Below are 20,474 nucleotides of genomic sequence, written 5' to 3' on the forward strand. Positions count from 1 at the left end.
TTGTTATAATAATTTTTTTCGTTCAGGCAAATTATGGTTAAGAGAATGAGAATTTTTTGGTGTAGTTGTTAATATTCTTATAAGCAGTCCTGATTTTTCGGTGTAAAAAATAAATTGCCGAGCAACGAAAAATAAGGTAGAAAAAGCTAAATTCTCATTAATTAAAAGTAGGTACTTGCCTGCGATCTACCCTTTCCACTTTCGCTTCGTCGGCCTTCGCTGTGATCAGATAATAATCAGAAAAAGCGCTAAGGTGATTAATTTTATCTGCTTACCATGAATCGTTATAAAGAGATTATATACGAGTAGAAAGGTATCTGCTGAAATAGTTTATATATATTTGGATGTAATTGACTATTTATAGAGCCGTGTGCTGCATAGGCCGAATCACTAGATTTGTTAAGACATTTTGTGTGATCTACAACCATAAATAAAAAAACAATAATGTAAGCCCTATATTTATTCGATTATTTTTTCGATTAGGTTCTATGACTTCGTCTTCTCTTCTACTTTCCCTGGGCTTGTCTCCGTACTTGGTCGGCCGGAACCTTCTTTCGTCACTCCAGCCAGCCGAGCTCATTCCAGAAGCTTAGCAGGCCGCCCAGGTCGCCAAGTGCTTCAGGGAGTGATGCTGGGGAGCCAAGGTATGCTGCGCGTTGCTCTGCTACTCCTCTACATGGAGCAATACGTATGTCGGTGTTTCATCTGCATCCACGCATGCTCTGCACAGAGGACTGTCGGTTATACTTAAAATGAAAAGGTGTTTGTATAGTTGACAAAGCCCTGTTATCATGCTTACTACAGTCCTGAGTTTGTTCTGACTTAGTTTTAGTAGTTTGGTTGTCAGTCGTGTGTTAAGGTCTGGAAAAGCTCTATTTGTGTGTTACACTAATTTTCGATAATCTCTGAGTATGTGGATTGCGTTTGTTTATGCAGCGATGTTTTATATTCACTGAAAGGTATTGGTATGATCGGTTTCGGTCCTACCACTTTCAGTGATGTGGCCAGCCGCGCTAGTTCGTCGGCTGCGTCATTTCCCATGAAGAAGAAGAAGAAAAAGATGACTTCGTCATGAATTGGGATACTTAATGAACGCCCTACGTACCCGGAAGAATTACAGTGTGGGCTCACATCCGGTAACAATGTATTACTATCAGAATCGCATAAATCAATAATAATCCGAGGGGAATGTCAATATTCACTTCTCATTTCGAAGAGGCATAATTTGATTATTTTGCTGTGCGATGGCTGCGATAAGCCACCTCTACAAAAGTCGTAAAAGTATTAGGTAAGTACTCTTTGAGATTTGATTCATTAAGTGGGCATTATATGTGGTGTTTGTGTGTTTGCCTTAATCGCATTTACATAAATTAAAGGTGGTCCTTAGATAATGGCTCCATAGATTGGTCATAGTTAGCGTCCAATTGAATATATATATTCAAGACACCCTGTAATGTTATCATAAGATAGTTTATAGTTTAGTGAGAAGACACTAAAATAATTTATAGTCTAATCCATAGCGAGTAAACAAAGCGGTTAACTAGCAAATATGTTTGATAATTATAATTGATATTTTAAACTTAGCTCTGTATTTAGGGCAACCATATAGAATAGACATGTTGGTTATCGTTGTGGTTATCGTTACAGTACAATGCTATTTAAACCAATAAGGGTTCTTGCTTCAGGGACTAACGTCTTAGACTACAACGTCACTGATCAACCATCAGTCTGCTCTTACTTGCCACCTTATGAAAATGCTTAAAATATCGGGACCCTTTTGCAGAATGCAGTATATAGGCATAATTACCTACATTTTGCTAAATCGTTTAAAAAAATATTTTATTGAATAACCTACATCATACATCCTCGGGCAATAGAGGAGATGGATTATGGAGCTTAGATTCCCACGTTGCTCAATGGCGAGGTTTATTACCGAAAATTCTAACTTTTTCGTTATAATAAACCAGAACGTTGTGGGCGACGACGTTTACGGGCTCTCTGAGTTGCGGGGGTTGGAGAGAAAACCCCAGTACCTATTTCATAATATTAGGCAGAACCAAGTTTGGCAGGTATCTAACGTAAACCTTTGTTACAGTAATTTTATAAAGTAGGTAAATAATTAAACATTTGATATTTATAAATTCATATTTTCCAGATATTTTATTAAATTGATTAGGATTAATTAATAGTTAGAATTGATTAATTAATAGTTAGTTTTCAAGAAACAATTAAAATTATATTTGATTAATAACCATTGTTAATGACATGGAGTTGTTGGGTATTTTGATATAAATACGACTGCATTATCGATACATTTCAGCAGTCCGACACCCCACCCCCTAGTGGTCGAGGCGTCCACTTATACCCCCGTCCCCGACGTCGAGCCAACGCGGCGATGTCCGAAGCATGTCCTTGACGACCCTGACGATAAAATACCTACCAACAACGTGTCCCAACAACATACACACACGCAACATACACAGCGTCTTCGCCGGCGAAGACGAGGGCCCCGATTTCTGACGTCATCCGGACGTGGATCCTTACCACGGTCACGGGGGCGATCGGACTAAACAATGATTAGTCCAAAAGTCCACGCACAGTCAGATAACGTCGAACCGAGCCGAGGTCCGAGTCCTCGCAGGAGGCACCCTTGGGTCGACGTCTCCCACTTCCCCCCCGATGTCGTCGAGCCCTGGGGCTCTTCTCATGGCGAGCTTTCGCGCTCGCCCCACTCCCCCGGTGACGCCGTAGTAACCCCTCAGGTGGTTATCGGCAAGTGTCCTTCCGAAAAATGAAAAAATTATACATTTCAGTCCTACATGGACTCGAACGATGCAAAGATACCTCCCGGTGTCTTAGTCGTAGTACCCATGTAATTCCTCTAGCTAGTATCGACCTCCCTTATGAAGTGGGGATGGTTGTGGGCTTTTAATTGGGAGGTTCCCGGAAAAAACACCTGACGCAGGACAAATTTCTGAATTTACTATGTTAGGGTATCGGTTGCTTCGGCCGCAGCTTTTTACCACCCTACCACAAGAGACGCGACGCTAAGCGATTCGCGTTCCTGTACGATACTGCGTAGAAACCGATGAGAGGCATGGTGTTAAGATAACTGCGATACGCCTAACAGGCTAGCCCGCTGACATAACTAACTGCATTATCACTAACCACCAGACATAATTGCAATCAAAAGCTAACATGTACTTGAAAAATAAGTTAATGCAAAATCTCTTAGTGCTAATAAAAAGGAAAAAAAATAAAAAAAATTGAAAACGAATTAAGTGATATAAAAGAAAAATTAAATAAAAACACATATTTAAGACTAAATTACTTATTTGAGAAAATAATAATAATAAATAATTATTACATACCCGGCAGTTATACGAATATTTCAATTTATTTGAAGAGCTTTATTAATAGTTTTATTTTAGCTACCTTCAGACGGAATGAAGATGTCAACGTTTGGGAAATTGTTTATTAAAAGTGTCAAAAAGTCGACGCATGGGTAGGTTTTGTGAACAGTAGCAGAATATCGAGCTTTTCAGTTCGATGGCCGGATTGGGCCCAGCATTGCTTTCCCAGTATCAGCCGGGAGTTAGAAAACTCGCGTTGGAATCTCCAGTGCCTTGGATATAATTGGGATAATTACTAATGAAGCCCGCCAACCCATTGCTCGATATACCTATACCTCGTTGGTCTAGTGGTTAGCATGTTCAACTACGGATCACGAGGTCCTTGTTCGAATCCCAGGTCAGGCAAAAAATTATATAAAGTATTGTGTACTTTCTATTAAAGAATATTCACTACCTGCCCGGAGTTAGAAAATTGGCGGTGTAAAGTATTAATATTGAGAAAATCCTTACAATTATAAATATCTTGATTAATTTACCCGTTATTGACCTTATTGGTTCAGCCATCAGTCCTGGATATTATCATGCACTTTTATTGATAGTCGTTAAAGCCCACCAACCCGCATTTGAGCAGCTTGGCGAGCCTATGCTCTCTCCTATGAGAGACGAGACCTGGATTCAGCAGTGGGACATAAAATTACCTCGGATGATGATGACACTTGTAACAAGATTAGCGAATATGCAGTGGCGTTCCTAGGATCTTGATTTTGAGCAAGCCCAGTTACCTACAGAACTAATTTGACTCGCCATAACCTCTAAAAGTTACCGTTCTTGTTGTGACATGCATGCGAATTATTTATAATTTTTTTTTTGTTAATATTTCGACCTCAAACAAACAATAAGAATAAACTCTCAGTTATAACGCAAATCATAACAAGTGTGAAATTGTTTATATTCGCTCGCTAGTCATCTGCAAGAACTTGCGAATATGTCAGAGAAGCTTATAAATCAGAAAAAGCCGACTGTGTTTTTCGGCCTTTGATGGATCTTACTTGCTCAATAGTATGCATATGTAGATTCGCACTCGGCTACGCTAAAAGCATAGACGTCACTTTAAAGCTTTGTTACTTTTTGGAGCTTAAAATATTAAAATCAAGTACGAGCTTGCTTACCTAAGCATTACTTACTCAACGTTTGCTTTGATCATAATGCAAATATTGTTGAAGTTATGGAAGTACCGACCCATTGTGGAAACCAGACACTATAATATCCAAGTGGGTAGGTCGCTATCTTTTTAAAATGTTACAATATTTCATGAAATTAAGCTTAATTTGCTATAGTCCGCGAAAAGCAGGAGAACCTGTATGCTGTAATTTGTAATTTATTCAATCGTCATACTCCACACCAAACAGATCTTCGGCAATCTACGCACGTTTCGCTCCGAAACCGGAGCATCCTCAGGAGATGTTGACTTTACAATGAATAAATGTTAAGTACTGATGTTGACTTAACAATAGTAAAGCAACGTCTCCTGAGGATGCTCCGGTTTCGAAACGAAACGTGCGTAGAGGGTACAGTGCCGAAGATCTGTTTGGTGTGGAGTATAAGGATTGAAGAAATACTAAATTACACCATAAAGATTCTCCTGCCTTACGCGGACTATAGCAAATTAAGGTTAATTTTCATAATATATCATGGATTTCTTATTGGAAGTAACGCCTGCTTCTACACAATATTTACAATATTTCGTTTTGTTAGTAGGTAGTACTCTCGGCGAGTTGAGGTAACAATAGATACGTAGGGAAACTACCTAGTTACTTACTGAAGTAGGCTACTTTACATTCATAATTATAATAAAGGAAACATATAAAAAACTTTTTTGCTCTACATGTTATTTATTGTGCGGGTAGACAGTATACAGGCTTTTATACCTATTATTTATTTTATACGTTTTGCTCTTTGTTGCAGTTTACATAAATCCGTAAGTAGGTAGGTAAGTATACGTTAATAAAAAAGAAGTTACAATATGTCAACTTTCAAGAATTAATTTTATTTTTAACTTTTCTTATTACGTTAAAAATTTACTTTTAAATGTAAATTATATTCTAAAATAGAGAAAAAAGTGCAAAAAATATAAAAACAATGAATAGAGTTTTTGGCACTTGTGATTCAATATTTTAAAGGCTTACCTACCTAAATATTTACCCACACTAAGAATTTATGAAAGGATTGTTTAGACCTAATAATAAATAAAACATGGTAAAAAAATATAGATAGGTTGTAACATACCTACTGAAGTCGAAGAAGAAAATGTTATGTATCGTAATCCTTGGGAAATATCCACGTTTGGCTTTCAATGTATTGAATTGCCTTTTGTAGGAAAACTTATACGCAATCTGTATTCTGGGGATAACGGCAGGCCGATCCTAGTGAATTGGCGGTGGGCTATATTAATATATACATACTCAAATGTATAAAAGCCTTTGACTTCAATCTGGTTATAAGTGACGAGGTGGCTTACAGGTCAGGGAGTATGGCAGTTATAACCAAGTACCTACTCCAAATCGGATTGTACGCGACATCGTACCGGAACGCTAAATCGCTTAGTGGCACGTCTTTGTCGGTATGGTGGTGACTAAAGACGGCCGAAGCCTCCTACCAGACAAATAAAATAAAAAAAACTGCAACTGGGCCTTTATCTCTCTGTGAATCTTTTATAGGTGGAACACTAGAGGGCCACTTGTTAGTGGTATCATCTTGATTATAGTTTTCTTCTGATATTTGGCGGGTTTGTTTAATATTCTAAAGTAACATTTCTATCTAGGTACCTACTCACTTCATCGACATCTTTGCAAACTCAGTACCTTACCTCAGTACAGTTACCCAAGGTTCGGGTTTCTTGTCAGACTGAGAATGTCTTAGGCCGTAGGACACTACGCTGGCCAAGTGTGGATTGGAAGACTTCAGCCGGAATATAATATCTCGTTCTATACTACTAGTCTAATTACATAAATTATAAACGCTCTAAAGCTCTGAAAAGATAGAGGTGCGTGCCGGAGATCAAACCCGGTACCCACGAAAGGGGGGTCAAAATCCTAGCCACTGGGCTAACACACTTTTAACTGCTTAAACCCAGGTAATTAATCTATTTTCTGACTGATGTTGGCGAACTTAAAATTCAACCCTATAATCATATATCCAGATATAGGTATTTAAAAAAAGCGATACGCTCGAGATTAAACTTGTTTTTTAAATGCGTGATTGATTAAACTTAATAAATAATATGTTGGAAACTAGGTACTTTATTAATAAAAAAGGTATCTTAATGCATAGCTATACTTAACTTGGTAAACTTTATGTACACTTATTTTATGTGATTAAAAAATAAAGGAAAAGAACTCCTAAAGAAATAATAAAATAAATTCTGATTCAAATAGCCTTCTGATTAAAATAAATAATTCTTATATATTGTTGACGACCTCCCTGGCGCAGCAGTGAGCGCTGTGGTTTTGTTGGAGGTTCCAGGTTCGATTGTAAGAGGCAATTTGGGAATTTATAATTTTAGGGTACCTAGGTCTGGTGAGAGGCTTCGGCCGTGGCTAATGGCCGTAGGCTACCACCCTACCGACATCGATTTAGCGTTCCGGCGCGATGTTTCGCATAAGCGTAAAATTAAGGATTTAGGGGCGCGGGTTAAATATAACTTCCATACTCTCTCACAGGTTAGCCCGCTACCATTTTCGACTATACCATCACTTGACACCAGGTGAGTTTGCAGTCAAGGGCTAACTTACAGAAGAATAAGAAAAAAAAATTGACTTCTGTCTAATCAGTAAATTAAACGTTACTGGACTCGCTAAACATATACAACATATACTCGCCGCAAACAGGCTATTATATGTTCAGACAAGAGACAGACAAAAATGAAAATAAGAAAAAAACCGTTAAAGGAAGAGTTAAAATCCCATGATGTTATTTTAGTGGTACGAGGAAACTATAACTTTCTGTTTGTAATATTGACGTAAGTAGCATGATTATCTACTTTAACAGTAAAATACTGGGGTTTATGTAAACTTTCCTATATGATCTAGGTACGTGTTATCTGTTCAAGATAAAAGAACTACTTCATACTTCATAGAGCAAAGCTCGTGCGTGATAAAGTATCGCGTGAACTATCCCCATGACGCAACGTAGCGTTTTTACTGCGTTATGTAATTTGTTAAATGGAGGGTAAGGGAGGCGCGGCACGGAGTGATGTTGGCAATGTGCCAACTTGCTGACGGTCGGCCGCCCTTATCTTCGCTTGGATCCACCACTCGCTCGAAAAAAATCCTCTATTCACTTCACTCTCGCAGTACGCTGCACGCCACATGTTGCTGGCTTCATTCCAATGTGCGGTGAATGCGCGGTGCTTCGTGAAAAGCGTAGCTTCAAATTGTGTCACTAGTAAGAAGTGAAACTGTCCCACATCACTTTCATGTATAAGAATTACGTTGTACTAAAAAATGTGTTCTGTTTTTTTTCATGCTACCTTTGCAAAGATAATTTTAAGGATAACTTGAACGAGAAAAAGCTTGGGTTTGAATTGCTCTTACTTTTGTAACAGTAAATTTATAAAGTGGGTAAATAATTAAAGTTTTGATAACTATCAATTCATATTTGCCAGATATTTTATTAAATTGAATAGGTTGTTTACAAATTTGATTAAAAACCAATGTTCATGACATTGAGTTGGTGGGTATTTTGATATAAATACGGATGCATTATCGATACAATTCAGTCCTACATGGACTCGAACGATGCCAAAATACCTCCCGGTGTCTGAGTCATTTATCACTTAATACCTCAATATTAATTTACTGTGAGATGGTGATAACAAAAACCGGCTAAGTTCATTGTGGCCTCTTCTTAGACCAGGGCGCATTTGGAACCCTCGTAGCTTTAGGTTTAAGTTGGCGAACAAAGTTATCACCATCCCTTTACAATTATCTAAAAATATGTATGAACGTTTCATAAGTGCCTGTGATAGGCCTTCACAAATAAAGAAATTTTGAATTTGAATTCGATTTTGATAAGCCTAACGGACGTAAAATAATTTTAAACATTTGGTACTTGATTGGGCAAGCCCTCAAATAATATTTAATTGGGTACCATAAGAGATATTATTTCAAAATTTATTGACAGATGTGTCTTATGTTTACATCTTTATATATATATATATATTTCTTGTATGCGTGTGTGTCACTGAACTCCTCCTAGACGGCTGGACCGATTTGAATGAATTTTTCGGTATGCGTGCCACCCAACACCCTGGATGGTTTAGATTCACAAATCAGCCCGACAGATGGCGCTGGGATCAGCTAGTCTATTTATATAATTTAAGAAATAGATAACGAGAGAAAATGAAGCCGCATCTGCCTTTGCTTTTACCAATTACCAATTCGGTCATGGCTCACGTACCCGTCAAAATTAATCTATTAGTGGCGAACTAATAAAATTGTTTATTTCGAGGTGCTAAACAGCTGAAATATTGTATGATTATTATAGTTTTTGGTGTTGCGACGACAGATGAGAATACAGTTGTTACCATCCCTCTTCTTCCCGCGGGTAGCAGCGTCATCTGTGCTACTAGTACTATCTACTGCGATGACCAATATGCCTGCCCAGCATGGTGATTATGGGAAAATCCTCCAGTTGGGACAGGCCTTTAGTCCAGAAGACCTTACTTCATAGGATCATTTCTATAGTAAGCTCTTCACGAGACTCACACACTAGGTGAGACTACCCAGCCATGTTGATGAAACGTAGCGCGATGTCCTGAGCGTGAGAGGGGCTTTTAGTCGGTACGAGTCCGACATAACCACTGTGCCTCCCCGTGGTGCGGTGCTATCCATAAGGAATTCCCATCGAAAAAAAAAAACCCTTTATTGTCCAGCAGTGGACTGTTATAGGCTGATGATGATGATGATGAAGAATACTATATTATATGTACCTAATACATTAGGTGTACTCGACAAACTTTATTTTCAGTAACTGGAATTAGAGTTCTTGTCACGATTAATCAAATTAGTACAAACTCTATGGTAGGTAGGCTAGCGTAGGTATCTATTATTATGTCGCGGTTGTGTGCGAAAGCGTTCCCGTAGCCCTGTCACCAGGTGACATGTTGGAACACCGTGGTGTTTTAGCCGGTACGAGTCCGACATAACCACTGTGCCTCCCCGTGGTGCGGTGGTACCCTGAGGATTTCCCCACGAAAAAAAAAAGATATCTATTATTACAGCTTCCATGGCCACACTCCCGCTCGCATCATCAGCTCCTTGTCATAATAATAAGGCCATATCAGTTCAACGGTTCCTTTTTAAATACTTATAATTGCGTTGTTGAATTTAAAATTAAAATAAATAAACATTAGATAATTGAGTTTTTATTTTGTTTAATGCACTCCTGGCGATATTAATTAATTTATTTTTAAAATTGAATTTTTAACAGGATTCATTTAATCTTTACTGACGTAAATCCTCACAACATTTACCTTATTACTCATATAATATAAACTAACTAATAACACATCGATTTGCTAGCTTGCTTTCTGGAGACCGGCAAAATTACCTTATCGCACAGGAGTCAGCAATTATGCATAATTAGCAGAAATTATACACTGCTTACTTAAAAACTCTCCACTCTCTTTCTCAAATGATAGTAAAATAAAAGGGGGAAAATAAAAAAATACATATATTGTAAATGTAAATGATACTTGTTTATTAAACAAACAGAAAATCATAATTAATTCGACTTAAAACTAAGTGGATGACAATATTTCTTCTAAAGATAAATAATTAATTAATGTCAATAAGAAAAATTAGTAATAATACTTATTATTGAATAGCATCTACATCGGATTTCGCAATGTTTAGGGGCAAGTCGTTTTTTATGTAACCCTGTAACAACACAGAAAAGGTTTAAATTATTTATTTGTATTCATTAAACTAACAGATATACAAAACAAAAGAAGCCATCATTAATAAATTAAATGTTTTGATGCTCATTATCATCATCAAAACTAATGCAGTAGATTCCGTTTATAATGACATCGAAAGGAATTGACAAACACGTCATAATAAGAGGACGTCATACAAAGCGTTTTGTGAAATGAAAAACCTTTTTTATGTAAATATGTACATATGTATGTACTTAAGTGTTTTAATACAGAAACATAGTAATTATGTACATATGTATATTAAATCAAAATCAAAATTGCACGTAATCAGCACATTATAACACATACAAGTGTATTTTTTACTGTAAGTAATCTGTAATTTTTGTCTGCTTTTGTTTTTTCATTTTATTGTAAAAACAGTCTCTAATACTATTGTGTATAGAAGACATAGCTATGGTCAAATTATCATTTTCAATGTGAACAAATCGTGATCGGTATGGAACGTCGTCGGGAAACGAACATTACCGGAAGTGTAAAGAATCATGTCGGACGTTATAACCGGACATAATCTATTAAAAATGGGTGATAATAAGCGACATATCACTGTAAGGGAAGTCATTATATCCGACTTTACTCGTATTATTTACCAACAAAAGGAAGCCACAATTTCCAAAAACACCAACACTGTTTAAAACAAGCCTAAAACTATCAACCGAGGTAAAGTACCTCGGAGTAACGATGGACTCCAAACTAAACTGGAAGACACATATAGATACAAAAATCCAAAAATCAACGATCATCCTCAGCCAATGCAAACGCATGGCAGGAAAAACCTGGGGGCTTAAACCATACATAATGAAATGGTTGTACTTAGCAGTCGTCAGGAGCTCACTAAACTACGCCTCACTGATATGGTGGCCGAGAACACTCCTTGCGACAACCCAGCTAGAACTACAAAAATTCCAACGTCAAGCGTGCCTAGCTATCACAGGCTGCATGAGCACAACACCAACAACTGCGCTGGAGGCTATATTATGCATACCACCACTACACCTACACATTAAAGAGGAAGCCACACTTGCAGCCCTTAGACTGAGGGCTTACGGGCTGTGGAAGGATACAAACATAGGACATACAAGGATACTATCAAAAGAAATTAATAAATGCCCACAACTAGACTGGATATGTGACAAGACGCGGAAACACTATGTGCTAGACAGGCACTATAAAGTAGCCGCTGAAGGAGGAAAAACAGACAAAGCTGACACCGTCGTAATAGAGGTCTACACCGACGGATCAAAGACAAACTCAGGCACTGGAGCAGGGATGCCCGGAGCTTAACATAAACATTGCCCAGCCGCTTGGTAAGAACAACCCACGACTAACAACAAAATTACTGCAACTGAATCGACCTAAACTAAGGACAGTTGTAGGTATGATAACAGGGCACTGTCCACTAAACAAACACCTTTCCATTTTAGGTATAACTGACAGCCCTCTCTGCAGAGCATGCATGGAGACGGAGGAAACACCGATACACGTAATGCTCCAATGCAACGGAGTAGCAGAACAACGCGCAGCACACCTTGGCTCCTCAGCAACACTCCATGAAGCACTCGGCGACCTGGGCGGCCTGCTAAGCTTTTGGAGCGAGCTCGGCTGGCTGGAGTGATCCAGCGGGGAGCCGCATCAGTGGCCATACGTACAACGGACGGCCCCAGACCAACCAAGTGCGGAAAAGGCCCAGGAACAGAAGAAGAAGAAGAAGATATCCGACTTTATGATAAAGAATTTTATATGAAAACCAAACTTCGTAGTGTAATTACGTCATAATAACCGGTTGGTCAATATAGGCGGAGTCATAGTAAACGGATTTACTGTATCCCCATGTTACTTTAATTGTTAGCTGTTTTATTCAAAACACCCAAATATTTTATTCGACTACTGGCTACCCAAGAATGTTCAGGCACCTGTAGAAGAACAATTTTCCATTTTACGCTTTATGAAACCCTGAAAACCACGCCACTGTATTAGACGGAGCATCAATACCATCCTTTGCACTTTAAATCAGGACCTTAGAAATCCGTTTGTCAAATATTGGTCTTGCGTGCACCGGTACTTGAACAATAATCTAAGGTTATAACTTAATTATTTTTTTTACATCTGCATTTGCTTTATCTTTGTTACTATTTTTATATTTTAAAACAAATCTATTCTATGGGACTATTGCCTGAATATAAAGAATTATTATTATAATTACAGGTTCAAATGGGGGGAAAGCCTTAATTAAAATAATGCTATTTAATTTTCTACTCACATCTTGCATCACGACGTGCGTATTGTAGGAGGAGTACTGGACAGCCATTTTGTCCGGGTGACAGCGCAGCCGGTGCGAGCGCAGAGTAGACGCGTACGAAAACCGCTCGTCGCACCACTTGCACGTAAGGGGCTTGTCACCAGTGTGCGTGTACATGTGAACCTAGACCAATTATACAAATTAGAATAGAATCATAATAATATAAAGGCTTACATGTTTCAAGCTGTAACTTCATAGCTAATTAATTATTAATTAACTGTGGTGATAACAAAAAAAAACCGGCTAAGCTTGTTGGGACCTCTTCTTAGACCAGGGCTTGTTTGGAATCCTCCTAGCTAAAGGTTTAAGTTAACGAATATAGTTATCGCAGTCACCTCACAATAATGAAAACTTATAATATGTATGGAAGTTTCATAAGTGCCGTGGATAGGCACAAAATAATTTTTAAATTTGAATAAATAGACATAACTGGCTTTTTAGTTCAGGTTGATATAGGATTATGAAAATTAAGCTTAATTTACATAATATGTCATGGATTTCCGCAGAGTAAGGCGTTACTTGCGCTTCTATCCAGTACGGTTTAATGGGGTGGTGGTGTGCGCAAGAGTGGGGAGCTAATATCATCATAATATCATGGAGATACTTCGTCTCATATGCTCAAGTATAAAAAGGGCTAAATTAAGCATTTGATCCTTTGTTTGACAACCGTCATACAAACAAGAGTTGCAATTCTTAGTCTTCTAAAAAGAGACTACGAGTACTAAGAGTATCAGACATTGATCCTAGAGAACCGCGCCATTTTACCAGAAAAAGAGCACCTGCTAAACAGACGAAAAAAGGGTTCGGAGATATATTATAAGAGTTGTTTGAAAGTGAACCAGATATAAGTTTTGGGAAACCAAAACGCAATCATTGATAGTGATGATGGTGATGATGAAGATGATGAAGCTGATGATGAAGAAGAAGTTGATGATGATGGTACCATCATCAACATCAACTTCTTCATGTCATGGTAAGGAGATAGATGCTATGACATGTAAAATCTGACTTCAATAGGAGTATAAAAAAAAACATTCCGCAGAATTCAGAGGACGCACAAACGTGCGACCTTATTCGTTTATCTGCGAAATTCAAGCCTCTTGTTTATTCCACCATTTCTTAACAGTGTAATTACTACGATTTTTAATCAAATAAATCGCTTATAATTGTTTGTTAACGATACGCTGAACCATTGATCAAGGTACGGGATTTATTTATTTATTTATTAAGAGCACTAAAAACATGCATATTACATCTTTTTAAACATAGCACACACACAAAAACATGGACTGATATGCACGTAACTACAAGTACACAGTATTGGCAAAGCGTCAAGTTTTTACTTTGTGTATGTGTAGCTGCTAAATCGTCTGGTCAAGAATCTTAAACGTCACTTCTCCTCGTGAACACTAGCAGGTGTTTTCGCAACGTCCGGTGGCTGTTTAGCAAATGGTTGCAAACAAAACACTCGTATGATGTGCGCCTTTAAATAAATGGCAGATAGTGACGTATTTCTTACCTTTAAAGTCTGTCTCCGCTTGAAGGCTTTATTGCAATAGGAGCATACGTGGCGACACTTGTCCTCGTGTACCAGCAGATGTTTCCGCAGTGTACGTCGGCTGTTTAGTACACGGTTGCATACAAAGCACACGTATGACGTATCCTCGTGAGTATCCATGTGAGTCTTTAGATTGGAATATGTTTTGAATCTAAAAATCATAATCGCTTTTTAAGGTGGATGATCTCATGTAATTTCCTATACATTCATCAGTTATCTTGGTACCCATAACACAAGCTACGCTTACTTTGGGGCTATAGGTGTATTGTCGTAGTATATTTATTTATTATTAAATAAAAATATATATATATATATATAAATATATTTATATACTTTTATTATTAATAAACTTGATTTGAAGCATAGAGTTAGTTGAAAGGACGTAGAGTAACTTAAAAGTACCTACCTAGTAAATGCTAAAAGAAGTAATATAATTTCATTTGAATAGTTTTTTTCTGCATGAACAAGATCAGAATGGTATACTATTATTTAAATGTACAGTAACTGTTGGCAGCAAAATTGGAACCGGAAATCGTCTGCACTTATTTTGCATATGGTAGCACACAGCTTTTCACATTTATGAACGTTATCGAGAACTCTCAGGCATGCAAGATTCCTCGCGATGTTTTGCTTCACCGTAAATTCAAGTGATATTTTAATTGCTTGAAATTTAGCGGTGTGTATCGGGGATCAAATTGGATCCCTCTGAAAAGGTTGCCGAAGCCCTAGACTATCCCACTTCGGAAACAAACAAACATAAACCAGCTACAACCGTAACCCTCGTAATATCGAGGGTATTGGGTAAAAAAAATAAACTCACGGCTTGGAGCAGGTCCTGCAGACGAATGGCTTATCCTCGCTGTGTATGGCGCGGTGCTGTCGCAACTCTCCGTTAGTACCGCACGCGTAGCCGCACAGATCGCACACGTAACTCTTGATCTTCTCGTGCACCACGCGTTTATGCGACGCTGCCGACGAGCGCGTGGTAAACCTGCACGTCAAGTGAAATTGGTGTTTATCTATACAGACTTGAGTAAAAAATACCAAAAAGCTCTGTAACCAACCCAACTGTGATTCGATAACGTAGCGACGCGTACTCGGGTCGGTGACCGCAGTAACAAGTAAAATAATGACTGTATAGTGAAAAAAAAGTTGTTAGTTTTAGTTTAAACAACTACAGGCCGAGTAGCTTTCAGGTATTTTTTATTTAACCATATATGTATAAAAACGTAAACTTAAGACTAAAAGTCTCACCCAACGAGAGGGTTTGCCTATAATCACAACGCTGTGAAGATGGACTGGTGATCGCAGTAGATGATAGTAGGTATTATCTCAGGAAAAAAAGCTGCTAGTTTTCCGTTATATTTTCTCAGAGTAGCCTCGGAATGAGAACGGATGGTGCCAACTGTATTATGTGTGATTAAATAAGCCTAAAACATTTTTATAAGCGTACTTACTTGAGATCACATATTTCACATCGGTATATTTTTCGTTCTTCTATCGGTATATGCGATCTTTCGTGTGACTTAAGCGTATCCTTTGAATTAAACACCTTATCGCATGAAGCGCAACAAAACTTTCTTTCAGACTTAGGCACATGTCTCATTTTGTGTTTGTTCATGGCTGCTTCCGTTTTAGTTATCCGTGGACATTTATCACAACTAAAAACAAAACAGCACTTATAAAATTTTACTTCAAATATTTTGCAAGATTTTTTTACTTGCATCGTTATATTTTAGTTGATATGTACCGAGTACCTACATGCAGGTTATGCAGATGATATAAAATGAAGAAAATCTCCAGTACGAACTATAAAAACATAAGTCTAGGCTTTTTATAACTCTTACAAAGCCTATCCTTATTTTTTTTATAGCTCGTACTGGAGTTTTTTTTTTCATTTCATATTTTCTGCTCGCTAAGTGTATAACCGGTAGGTACACACCCTGTATGCACGCCACTGCCTACATGTTTCGCCGAGTAACCGAGTATAGAGTTTTACCGGTTTCATTGTCACCAAACTATGAGAAGTGAAAACAGTTTATATCGGCGCGGCAACCCTGACTGCGAGCAAGCGGTAAGTTGAAAACGTATAGTCTACAGGTCGTAAGTGTCTTTTATGCAAGAGAAGTAAGACTCGCATATAGACCGCAAGTGTCTTATATACGAGTTTAATACGTCTCGTACTCAGTACGCAAATATATTTTATGCAAGTTTAATACGTCTCGGACACACGTCGCAAGTGTCTTCTATGCAAATTTAATTCGTCTCGTGTACAGGTCGCAAGTGTCTTTTATGCAAGTTTAATACGTCTTGTATACAGGTCGCAGGTGTCTTCTCGTATGCAGTAAGAAAGTGTCTTTTATGCAAGTTTAGTACGTCTCGTTTACAGGAAGAAAGTTTCGTTTATGCAAGTTCAGTAAGTATCGTTTACAGGCAGCAATTGTATTTTATGAAAGTTTAGAACGTGTCCTATAGAGGTCACAAGTATCTTGTATGCACGTTTAATACGTCTCTTATACAGGTTGCGAGTGTATTTTATGCAAGTTTAGTAACTCTTGTATATAGGTCGCAAGTGTCTTTTATGCAACTTTAGTACGTCTCGTATACAGGAAGAGAGTGCCTTTTATGCAAGTTTAGTACCTACTTCTTGTATTCAGGCCGGAAGTGTCTTTTATGCAAGTTTTGTACTTCTCGTATACAGGTCGCAAGTGTATTTTATTCAAAGCGTGTAAAAAAGAAAGAACTATTTTGCCTAAACCTTTAAAAAAAATCTAAGATCTAATGATCAATAATTAAATCTATTCTTTATCTATATATGTGTACACACTAACCAGATAACATTGGGATTTTTGTGATCTTGTACATGTTTGTAAAGAACAGATTTCGATTTTAGAGTAATGCCACAGCTACATCTAACCACAGGTGTTGTGTTGTGCTTCCCTTCGCAATGTGATTTCAAACTATACCAACTCTTGCACTCCTTCTCACAGTATGAGCATGTGAAGCTGTAAAAAAAAGTAAATGTTTCTGTATATATTCGTTAATATTAGAAACGTGTCAAGTAAAAGTAAGCAAAAGTAAAGATATACATACTTGACAAAATCATTGACATTTAAACTTGAATATTTCGATTCTTCTGTTTTCTCTGAATCTGAGTCATTCTTTTTAAGTTTACGACTTTCTATCCGGTGATCTGATACATGTTTGTAAAGAACACTTTTGGATCTGACAATAAATCCACATAGACAAAACACCATGGGCTTGCTTTTGTGCACTTTAGCATAATGAACTCTTAAAGCGCTCCACGTTGACATGGCTTCATCGCACATGTTACATTCTAGTCTAAAACATTAAAATTATAAAAAATATATTTAACTTAACATTTTTACTACACAAGCTGTGCATGTTTGTTCATTTAAGATCCTGCAATGATTTAGAACACCTGATGAAATTTAATACTTTTTCAAATTATTAAGCACCAAAGTTAATTACTTTCTGTCACTTATTACAGGTTACTTACAAATGTACCAAAAATATTATTTATAATATTATTTTCCCAATTTAATTATTAATAGAACACTTATGTTGTTGTTGTAAGATGAAAAAAAATCACAAAAATTTTTTTTGGATACTTTTATATGGAATCTTTACTTGCAATAAATTATTATGATCAGCTTTCTAAATTGAATCTTGGTTAAATGGTGTAGTAACTCATTTTCAAATAGCCTTTTATATATTATAACTTACTTTACAAAATCTTTAACATTCAAGTTAGATTTCTTAAGTACATTCTTAAATTCAATTTTTTCTTCTTCACTTATTTGCTTTCTTTTGTTTTTCTTTGCTTTTGTTTTCTTAAGTGTTGCTAATGTCATGGCATCACTTAGTTCACCATCACTTTCATCTCTTGTTTCACTGTTGCTAAAGTTGTCTGCTTCAAAGTCATCACCAAATGATTCATCATTGTTTATGACATCTAAAAGACAAAGTTTTTAAAAAAAAGTAAAGCACAGTCAAAGTTTATGATTTGTAAATGTGTGTGTGTGATGATTAAGTTTATGATATAAATAAAGAGAAACTTTAATTTCTTTATGTGTTTGTCTGGCTATTCATCTGTTCGTCAAGGTTATTTATCTCAAATACACGCTTTTTGAAACATTGCTCAGTTTTGAGCTTATAGTTAAACACATTTTTGTCTTAAAAAGCATATTATTATACTGAAAGATTGTCACTTAAATAGTAGTAATTTTTAACACTTCCAGTGAGCCTTCTGGCTTGAGTTGTCAACCTGTGCCACTGGCTGTATATCATTGTATATCTAAAGCTGTTCGTAGGTCACAAGTATCCAGTAGGGTTAGCAATAAAAAAAAAATTGCAGGAAAGTTTCCTGTGGGAAGGCTTTCTCTTTCCGGTTACTTAGGAATGCAGAAATGAATCCGACATGATATTAACGTTGGCGCGCGTTTTTACGATAGTACTTAGAAAATCATTTTATAAAATACTCACTCACTAATTCTTCTGGCATCATTTCCACTTTAACCTACAACAAGTAAAATTGATAAGAATGCAGTAAAATTTTAATATTATGCACATCAAGCTTTAAGTTCTCACATCAGGTTACCTCAGACTTGATTGGTGGAAGTCCAAACTCCACATCATCAGACTCATACTTGATTGGGCATGTTGTGCATGCCCCTAAACACATTTTCTTCAATGTTTCCTGCACTTTTAGACATTCTAACACAAATTGCTCAAATGATACCACTTTCTCTTCGCAGCTCAGACACACCTTAGTGGGTAAATCGTCAGTTTCGTTCACCTGGAAAGTATAATATAACAGCTAGTGCAACTGTAGAGTTTGACTAGAATCAGCAGAGTGTCACTCTTTTTGTCATGACAATTCAGTCATATTATATATCTAGATCCAAGAGTTACTAAGTTACTCATATATTAGTAGTCTAGGTAGGTCACATCAATAAGTTTAGAATGCAAGTTATTATTAAATATTTTTTCATATATTTCCACCATTATTAATTGTATATATTGTCAGCTGAAATTGTATAGAAGTTTATAATAAGATGGATGTCAGTTGAGCCCCATAATATTCATATTTATGATATGATTTTCTTTATTTTAATTAAGTACTTAATGGAATAATTTATTTATTTGTATGAATAGTATAGATATTATTAAATTTTGCTCCATATCCAATAAACTTAAAGCTCTAATTAATTACGTCAATTTTGCTCCAATTAATTATGTTACTTTCAATAATAATAATAATGCATGCATTAAGCATAGTTAAGCGTAGTATTTATAAACGGTAATTTCTTCTAAAATAATTACCATCTAGATAAACCACTTGTATTAAAAATTACAATATTTTATTTTGAATCCGCCTACAAAAACTACTTGAATAATACACTTTTCTGTAGATTAAGTTGGGTCTAATTTCACCTAACTTCAATAGTTTTCTGAAGAATCATTTGTGACTTACAGAATACAAAATAGTTATTACTTACAGATACATGCACATATTCCTGTATCATTTTGAGAATATTCTTATTACTGTTATCCATTAAATCTTTAGTAAACCCTTCGCCTTTAGCACAGAGTCGACACAAATCCTTTATATTCTGAGCCATTTTCATTTAGCACAGCAATAAGTATTCATGATACTTGAAGAAAAAACTGAAACACTATGCAATATGCAATTGTAACTTTAATTGCGAGAAGTAGTTAGTTGTCCATCTTTCATTTTATTTCACCATATATAAGTAATATAGATTTGTTTATCGAAATATAGTAGATCAAATGCAAAATGCATCAAAATTGATGCACATTGAACATCTAATTTGATAGAGCTTGATTTGACATTCGACAATTCTGTGATTGTATATATACTCTGAGACCGCCAAAGACCATAATATCAGTTTTCAAACTGAGCAAGGATGTATTTATTTATCGATAATTATACTCAACGTAATTAAATCGACATAGTTGTAATAAAATAAACCCAAGTACTAAATTAATTAGTTATATCTTTAGCCTATTATTTTTTAAATCTGGAAACACGCCTTTCTCTCTCATATAAGAGAAGGACACAGGTATTTAAAAATTAAGGGCACTATTATTGTATTGTATTGAAAATCACACGATTATGAGCATATTAACCAATATGCTCATAATCATGTGGCCCAATTTGACTCCCTGTCTGTAGACAGTAATATAACAATAGATTAAAGTAGATATACTTTAATTGAAAAAATA

At 36.5% G+C, this 20,474-nt stretch overlaps 1 protein-coding gene and 1 pseudogene across 1 annotated transcript; one reads left to right on the top strand and one right to left on the bottom strand.

Annotated features, from left to right (window-relative positions):
* Positions 1–9,066: 9,066 nt before the first annotated feature.
* LOC120635301 lies at positions 9,067–9,249 on the top strand (annotated as a pseudogene).
* Positions 9,250–10,088: 839 nt separating this feature from the next.
* LOC120633989 (oocyte zinc finger protein XlCOF6-like) lies at positions 10,089–20,055 on the bottom strand. Its single transcript, XM_039904430.1, has 11 exons — positions 19,727–20,055; positions 18,826–19,023; positions 18,711–18,744; positions 17,952–18,180; positions 17,298–17,546; positions 17,036–17,209; positions 15,662–15,865; positions 15,025–15,195; positions 14,166–14,355; positions 12,608–12,769; positions 10,089–10,291 (listed from the first exon to the last, which is right to left on the bottom strand). The coding sequence occupies exons 1-11, from the start codon at positions 19,853–19,855 to the stop codon at positions 10,229–10,231; spliced, it is 1,803 nt and encodes a 600-aa protein (XP_039760364.1). The 5' UTR covers positions 19,856–20,055; the 3' UTR covers positions 10,089–10,228.
* Positions 20,056–20,474: the final 419 nt, after the last annotated feature.

This window comes from Pararge aegeria, chromosome 2 (assembly GCF_905163445.1).
Source record: "Pararge aegeria chromosome 2, ilParAegt1.1, whole genome shotgun sequence".
In the NCBI taxonomy this organism is placed as follows: domain Eukaryota; kingdom Metazoa; phylum Arthropoda; class Insecta; order Lepidoptera; family Nymphalidae; genus Pararge; species Pararge aegeria.

Coding starts and splice junctions, on each gene's coding strand:
- LOC120633989 (XM_039904430.1), bottom strand. CDS start 19,855: ATGAAAATGGCTCAGAATATAAAGGATTTGTGTCGACTCTGTGCTAAA. Junction 15,866..17,035: donor AAAAATCCCAATGTTATCTG/GTTAGTGTGTAC, acceptor TTTTGTTTTTAG/TTGTGATAAATGTCCACGGA. Junction 15,196..15,661: donor TGTGAAATATGTGATCTCAA/GTAAGTACGCTT, acceptor CTTGACGTGCAG/GTTTACCACGCGCTCGTCGG.